This window comes from Vulpes vulpes, chromosome 9, assembly GCF_048418805.1.
Source record: "Vulpes vulpes isolate BD-2025 chromosome 9, VulVul3, whole genome shotgun sequence".
In the NCBI taxonomy this organism is placed as follows: Eukaryota; Metazoa; Chordata; class Mammalia; order Carnivora; family Canidae; genus Vulpes; species Vulpes vulpes.
In genome coordinates, this window is record NC_132788.1 from 103,145,300 (window position 1) to 103,154,070 (window position 8,771).

Below are 8,771 nucleotides of genomic sequence, written 5' to 3' on the forward strand. Positions count from 1 at the left end.
TTTGGCTCGGGTCCTGATCCCGGGGTCCTGGGATAGAGTACTGTATCAGGCTCCCTGCAGGGAGCCTGCTTCTCCCTCTGCCTGTGTTTCTGCCTCTCTTTCTGTCACTCATGAATAAATAAATAAAGCTTTTTTAAAAATAAAATAGAAATGGGTTGCCACTTCAATGAATGAGTCACTGGCGTTGGAAGGACTAGTGGAAGGTGAAGGATGTCCATGCAAAGTGGGATCAAAGGTGAATACTAGGAAGTGACAGTTGACTGTTCATTGAGGGTTGCTTTTGTCTCCTTTTCCAGCAAACAGACCAGCTACATGGGAGCAGGAAACCAGACAGAAGTATCAGTATTCCTCCTTCTGGGCCTCTCAGAAGATCCAGAACTGCAGCCTCTCCTCTTTGGCTTGTTCCTGTCCATGTATCTGGTGACTGTACTGGGAAATCTGCTCATCATCCTGGCTATCCTTTCTGATTCCCGCCTCCACACGCCCATGTACTTCTTCCTCTCCAACCTGTCTTTTGTTGACATCTGTTTCATCTCCACCACTGTCCCGAAGATGCTGCTAAACATCCAGGTACACAGCAAAGACATTTCCTATATAGGATGCATCACTCAGGTATATTTCTTTATGATTTTTGCTGGAATGGATGATTTCCTCTTGACTGTGATGGCCTATGACCGGTTTGTGGCCATCTGCCACCCTCTGCACTATACCATCATCATGAACCCACGACTCTGTGTCCTCCTGGTTCTGATTTGTTGGCTCACCATTTTCTGGGTCTCCCTGATTCATATTCTAATGGTAGGGCAGCTGACCTTCTGTACAGGCACTGAACTTCCACATTTCTTCTGTGAACTGGCTCAGATTCTCAAGGTGGCCTGCTCTGACACCCTCATCAATAACATCTGCTTGTATGTTGCCACTGCTCTGCTGTGTGTTTTTCCTCTCACTGGGATTCTTTTCTCTTACTCTCAGATCGTCTCCTCCTTAATGAGGATGTCTTCCACTGAGGGCAAGTATAAAGCATTTTCCACTTGTGGGTCTCACCTCTCTGTGGTCTTCCTGTTCTATGGCACAAGCCTGGGGGTCTACCTCACTTCTGCTGTGACCCATTCTTCCCAGAGAAGCTCAGTTGCATCAGTGATGTACACTGTGGTCACCCCCATGCTGAACCCCTTTATCTACAGTCTGAGGAACAAGGATGTGAAGGGCGCCCTGCGAAGGCTCCTCAACAGAGCAGCCTCATGTCCATGATGGGCCACTGGCCTCAGAACCAAGTGGACATTGCAGGCCCCAAAGGCAAATGTGAATTTAAATATTTTTCTCCTTTAATAGACATCTTTGATTTATCTAATTCCCAAAGTACCCATGACTTCCTTTTTGTTTTTGTTTTTGTTTTGTTTTGTTTTTTCTTTTTGTTTTTGTATTAGTCTCTCCTCAACAATCCCTCTGTAGTCCTTTTTGACTTTTCTTCCCTATATGCTGTCCAAAAAGTTCCATGTTTTATCAGCTTTCTTATAGCCATTCTTAAGATTTCTAACTTTAGGTTTAAAGTACTCATCATATCAGGTGCTGCCCCAAAAATTGTACTCTAATTGATGTTCTTCACCTTCATTTGTTTGTGTGCTTGTTTTCCCCGCAAGAAATGGAATGAAGTCTTACATGGTCATACCAGTGTTTACCACATCAGAACTGTGCCTGTTCCTTCACATGTATGACTTTACATCATCTTGAAAACATGTCTTGGAGATATTTCCTTTCATTCACCCCACTTTTCAAAAGAAGAGAATGAGGTTGACTGGGATTGTTACCTGGGAGCTGACATGGAGTTTCTATCCTACTTTTTGTAAGAACAGTGATGTGATTTTCAACTTCAAAGTAGGAATCTAGATTTCTCTGATTATATTCATACTAATATACTGCTTAAGAAAACTCTGAGACGTAGCTTCATTCTTTGTGATCCTTCCATCTTTCCTTCTTTCTTCATTTCCTTCTTTTATTTGACTTTTATTCCCATATATACAATTTTAAGATACACCCTCTAAGATCCTAAAACATGTAATAATGAATACAATAGAATAAAAGCTATTTTTCTTACATGGTTTAATTTTTTTCCTGGGACTCTTTGGAGATGCCATCAGAAATGGTAGTTACACACATGTGGAATGTGTTCAGAACTTAGCTCATTTGAGAATAATGATAGAATTGAGTGTTCAGTGAAGGCTGGAGTAGTAGATGCTGTCCACATTTCTCCCAAATTCCCTGGGATCCTCTCACCATATCCACTGCGTGACTGCCAATTGCCAACCCCAGCCAGAACCAACTTTGCCCAATAGGTGGTGGCAGAACCTCCAGGGAATTATGCCCACACAAAGACAGCCCTTGATGGAGAGCTATGGGATTCATTGTCTTTCATCCATTAGCTAGGATAATTCTTAGATTTGTATTTTGTACCATTTTACAGAATTTCCCCACAGGATGAAAATTCTGCTCATTCTCTGTGGTAGCTGACTTAATATAAACTTGACAGATGTATTTCCTCCATGTATCACTTCTCTCTCACCCATGTTCCATGTTCTTTGTTCCTACCAATAAAACACTTGCACATAAATCCTTGGCTCAGCATTTGTTTCTCTGGGAACCCAAGCTAAGACAAGTGATAAAGCCTTTAATGTGTCAAGACAATATCATGAAAGGAGACATTTTTGGAGGAAATAGAAGGGACCTAGTTATCAGGATTATAGTTAGGACTGAAAGATTTCTCAAAAATTATAATTTGTTAGAGAGGAAAGACTTATTTGATTTGGCTTTAATTCACTTTGATTCCATTAAGTCTAATCCAACATGAGTTTATTTTCTGCTGTGTACAAATTGAGGAGGGAACCAAATGATTGTAATACAGAGAAATGAGCATTATAATATTGGTGTGTCATAGATCCTGTTGAAAACAAAAGTAAGGGACACCTGGATGGCTCAGCAGTTGAGTGTCTGCCTTCAGTTCAGGGTGTGATACTGGAGTCCTGGGATAGAGGCCCACATCGGGCTCCCTGCATGGAGACTGCTTCTCCCTCTGCCTATGTCTCTGCATCCCTATGCCTATGTCTCTGTGTCTCTCACGAATAAATAAAATCTTTTAAAAAAAAAAAGAAAGAAAGAAAACAAAGGTAAGTGTTTTCAACCCAGATTGAGTTATTCCCCAAAAAACCTCTAAATTTTTATTTTTTAAAATATTTTTATTGAGGGATACCTGGGTGGCTCAGTGATTGATCATCTGCCTTTGGCTCAGGTCGTGATCCTGAGGTCCTGGAATTGAGTCCCACATTAGGCTCCCTGGGGGAAGCTTGCTCCTCCCACTGCCTATGTCTCTGCCTCTGAATTATCTGGGTCTTTCATGAATAAATAAGTAAAAATCTTTTTAAAAGACTTTTATTGGGGGAGGGCGGGGCAAGATGGTGGAGGAGTAGGGTCCCCAAGTCCCCTATCCCCACCAACTTACCTAGATAACTTTCAAATCAGCCTTAAAACCTATGAATTCGGCCTGAGATTTAAAGAGAGAACAGCTGGAATACCACAGACAGAAGAGTTAGCGCTTCTAATAAGGTAGGAAGATGGAAAAAAATAAAATAAAAAAGAATCAAGTTGGGGAGGGGCCCCGCGAGAAGCCGGGCTAAGGCCGGGTGGCAAGAACCCCGGGGGACAGGGGAGCCCAGCCCCGGAGAAGCAGGAACTTCAATAATCTGCACCAGATTCTTCACGAATGGAAAGGCGCTCAGCAGGGAACTTGAGCAGGATCCCAGGAGGGGTGGTGGAGCCTCCAGTCTCCCAGGGTCACTAACAGAGGAGGTGCGCCCAGGAGAGAGCACCCACACCCCACAGGGTAAAGGGCTGGAGCCCGCCCAGTGCGGAAGGGGCTGCGCGGCCCTGGGAGCCCAATCCCAGCGGCGCAGGCCCCAGAGCCCAGGATGCTGGGGGGACACAGCCCGTGATCCTGCTCTCCCGCGGGACAGGCGGAGGCCGGGGGACACAGGACGTTGAGGACGCTCCTGCTACTGGATGATGCCTGGAGCTGTGCAGGTCAGTGACCCGCCCCTGGAGCATCCAGGCCCCTGCGGACTGGGAGCTGCGGTGGTTACTGCGGGAGCTAACTCCAGGGCTGGAGAGCTGGCTGCCACCAGTGTGGTTGTTCCTCCCTGTGTCACCCTTTGCCTGGGAACAGAGCCACCAGGGAACAGAGGTCTCACAGGATAAACAGCTCCCACTGAGCCGTGCACCTGGCGGAGGCGGGGCAGCCGCCCTCCCCCCCAGGTGCATACACCTGAGAATAAGCACAGCAGGCCCCTCCCCCAGATGACCAGATGAAGGACAGGGGAAAGCAAGGTTTTGACCAACCAGCACTGGAAAGCTCCAGGGGAAGATGAAGGATTTACAATATATAGAATCAGAGGGTACCCCTCCTTTTTTTTTTCTCTCTCTTTCTCCTTTTTTCTTTTTTTTTTTTCTTCCTTTTTCCAGTACAATTTGTTTTTACCTACTCTGCACTGAGCAAAATGACTAGAAAGAAGAACCCACCACAAAAGAAAGTATCAGAAACAGTACTCTCTGCCACAGAGTTACAGAATTTGGATTACAATTCAATGGCAGAAAGCCAATTCAGAAGCACAATTATAAAGCTACTGGTGGCTCTGGGAAAAAAGCATAAAGGATTCAAGAGACTTCATGACTGCAGGATTTAGATCTAATCATGCCAAAATTAAAAATCCATTAAATGAGATGCAATCCAAACTGGAGGGCCTAATGACGAGGGTTAACGAGGTAGAAGAATGAGTGAGTGACATAAAAGACAAGTTGATGACAAGGAAGAAAGCTGAGGAAAAAAGAGAAAAACAATTAAAAGATCGTGAGGATAGATTAAGGGAAATAAATGACAGCCTCAGAAGGAAAGATCTATGTTTAATTGGGGTTCCCCAGGGCGCCGAAAGGGACAGAGGTCCAGAAACTGTATTTGAACAAATCATAGCTGAGAACTTCTCTAACTTGGGAAGGGAAGCAGGCATTCAGATCCAGGAGATAGAGAGATCCCCCCTAAAATCAATAAAGACCGTTCAACACGTCAGCATTTAATAGTGAAACTTGCAAATTCCAAAGATAAAGAGAAGATCCTTACAGCAGCAAGAGACAAGAGATCTCTAACCTTCATGGGGAGAAGTATTAGGTTAACAGAAGACCTCTCCACAGAGACCTGGCAGACCAGAAAGGGCTGGCAGGATATATTCAGGGTCCTAAATGAGGAGAACCTGCAGCCAAGAATACTTTATCCAGCAAGGCTCTCATTCAGAATAGAAGGACAGATAAAGAGCTTCCAAGATAGGCAGAAACTGAAAGAATATGTGACCACCAAACCAGCTCTGCAAGAAATATTAAGCGGGACTCTATAAAACAAAGAGGAAGTCCACAGAAACAATCCACAAAAACAGGGACTGAATAGGTATCATGATGACACTAAATTCATATCTTTCAATAGTAACTCTGAATGTGAATGGGCTTAATGACCCCATCAAAAGGCACAGGGGGAAAAAAAGGTGCAAGGTTTCAGACTGGATAAAAAAGCAAGACCCATCTATTTGCTGTCTACAAGAGACTCATTTTAGACATAAGGACACCTACAGCCTGAAAATGAAAGGGTGGAGAACCATTTACCATTCAAATGGTCCTCAAAAGAAAGCAGGGGTAGCCATCCTTATATCAGATAAATTAAATTTTATCCCAAAGACTGTAGTAAGAGATGAAGAGGGACATTATATCATACTTAAAGGATCTATCCAAAAGAGGACCTAACAATCATGAATATTTATGCCCCGAATGTGGGAGCCACCAAGTATATCAATCAATTAATAACCAAAGGTAAGACATACTTAGATAATAATACACTTATACTTGGTGACTTGAATGTAGCGCTTTCTACAATCGACAGATATTCTAAGCACAACATCTCCAAAGAAACAAGAGCTTTAAATGATACACTGGGCCAGATGGATTTCACAGATATTTATAGAACTTTACACCCAAATGCAACTGAATACACATTCTTCTCAAGTGCACATGGAACTTTCTCCAGAATAGACCAAACTGGGTCACAAATCAGGTCTTAACCGATACCAAAAGACTGGGATCGTCCCCTGCATATTTTCAGACCATAATGCTTTGAAACTAGAACTAAACCACAAGAAGTTTGGAAGGAATTCAAACACGTGGAGGTTAAAGACCATCCTGCTAAAAGATGAAAGGGTCAACTGGGAAATTAGAGAAGAATTAAGAAGATTCATGGAAACTAATGAGAATGAAGATACAACCGTTCAAAATCTTTGGGATACAGCAAAAGCAGTCCTGAGGGGGAAATACATCGCAATACAAGCATCCATCCAAAAACTGGAAAGAACTCAAATACAAAAGCTAACCTGGCCCTCAAGGTGCTGGAGAAGGAACAGCAAATGAAAACTTCACCCAGCAGAAGACAGTTAATAAAGATTTGAGCAGAACTCAATGAAATAGAGACCAGAAGAACTGTGGAACAGATCAACAAAACCAGGAGTTGGTTCTTTGAAAGAATTGATAAGATAGATAAACCATTAGCCAACCTTATTAAAAAGAAAGAGAAAAGACTCAAATTAATAACATCATGAATGAGAAAGGAGAGATCACCACCAATACCAAGGAAATACAAGCGATTTAAAAAACTTATTATGAGCAGCTATACACCAATAAATTAGGCAATCTAGAAGAAATGGATGCATTTCTGGAAAACCACAAACTACCAAAACTGGAGCAGGAAGAAATAGAAAACCTGAACAGGCCGATAACCAGGGAGGAAATTGAAGCAGTCATCCAAAACCTCCCAAGACACAAAAGTCCAGAGCCAGGGGCTTCCCAGGGGAATTCTATCAAATGTTTATTTATTTTATTTATTTTTATTTTTTATTTTTTAAACATTTTTTATTGATTTTATTTATTTATTTATTAATGAGAGACACAGAGAGAGAGAGAGGCAGAGACACAGGCAGAGGGAGAAGCAGGCTCCATGCACCGGGAGCCCGACGTGGGACTCGATCCCGGGACTCCAGGATCACGCTCTGGGCCAAAGGCAGGCGCCAAACTGCTGAGCCACCCAGGGATCCCCAAATGTTTATTTTTTAAAAAGATTTCATTTATTTATTCATAAAGACAGAGAGAGAGAGAGAGAGAGAGAGAGAGAGAGAGAGAGAGAGAGAGAGAGAAAGAGGAGAGGCAGAGACACAGGCAGAGGGAGAAGCAGGCTCCATACAAGGAGCCCAACATGGTACTCGATCCCGGGTCTCCAGGATCACACACTGGGCTGAAGGCGGCGCTAAACCACTGAGCCATCCAGGCTGCCCTATCAAATATATAAAGAAGAAACCATACATATTCTACTAAAGCTGTTTGGAAAGATAGAAAGAGATGGAGTACTTCCAAACTCGTTCTATGAGGCCAGCATCACTTTAATTCCAAAACCAGACAAAGACCCCACCAAAAAGGAGAATTATAGACCAATATCCCTGATGAACACAGATGCAAAAATTCTCAACAAGATACTAGCCAATAGGATCCAACAATACATTAAGAAAATAATTCACCATGACCAAGTGGGATTTATCCCCGGGATGCAAGGCTGGTTCAACATTAGTAAAGCAATCAATGTGATTGATCATATCAACAAGAGAAAAAATAAGAACCATATTATCCTCTCAATAGATGTAGAGAAAGCATTTGACAAAATACAGCATCCATTTCTGATCAAAATTCTTCAGAGTGTAGGGATAGAGGGAACATTCCTCAGCATCGTAAAAGCCATCTACAAAAAGCCCACAGCAAATATCATTCTCAATGGGGAAACACTAGGAGCCTTTCTCCTAAGATCAGGAACACGACAGGGATGTCCACTCTCAACACTGCTATTCAACATAGTACTAGAAGTCCTGGCCTCAGCAATCAGGCAACAAAAAGAAATAAAAGGCATTCAAATTGGCAAAGAAGTCAAACTCTCCCTCTTTGTAGATGACATGATACTGTATAGAGAAAACCCAAAAGCCTCCACCCCAAGATTGCTAGAACTCATACAGCAATTCGGCAGTGTGGCAGGATACAAAATCAATGCCCAGAAATCAGTGGCATTTCTATACACTAACAATGAGACTGAAGAAAGAGAAATTAAGGAATCAATCCCATTTACAATTGCACCCAAAAGTATAAGATACCTAGGAATAAACGTAACCAAAGAGGTAAAGGATCTATATCCTAAAAACTGCAGAACACTTCTGAAAGAAATTGAGGAAGACACAAAGAGATGGAAAAATATTCCATGCTCATGGATTGGAAGAATTAATATTGTGAAAATGTCAATGTTACCCAGGGCAATTTACACACTTAATGCAGTCCCAGTCAAAATACCATGGACTTTCTTCAGAGAGTTGGAACAACTCATCTTAAGATTTGTATGGAATCAGAAAAGACCCCAAATAGCCAGGGGAATATTAAAAAAAGAAAACCATATCTGGGGGCATCACAATGCCAGATTTCAGGTTGTACTACAAAGCTGTGGTCATCAAGACAGTGTGGTACTGGCACAAAAACAGACACATAGATCAATGGAACAGAATAGAGAACCCAGAAGTGGACCCTCAACTTTATGATCAACTAATATTCAACAAAGCAGCAAAGACTATCCACTGGAAAAAAAGACAATCTCTTCAATAAATGGT

General features: G+C 42.4%; 1 protein-coding gene across 1 annotated transcript; it reads left to right on the forward strand.

The window, feature by feature from the left end:
- The first annotated feature begins 312 nt into the window (after window positions 1-312).
- LOC112909738 (olfactory receptor 7D4-like) lies at window positions 313-1,251 on the forward strand. The gene has a single exon (XM_025985779.2). It carries the CDS (start codon window positions 313-315, stop codon window positions 1,249-1,251), a length of 939 nt encoding a protein of 312 aa, XP_025841564.2.
- Window positions 1,252-8,771: the final 7,520 nt, after the last annotated feature.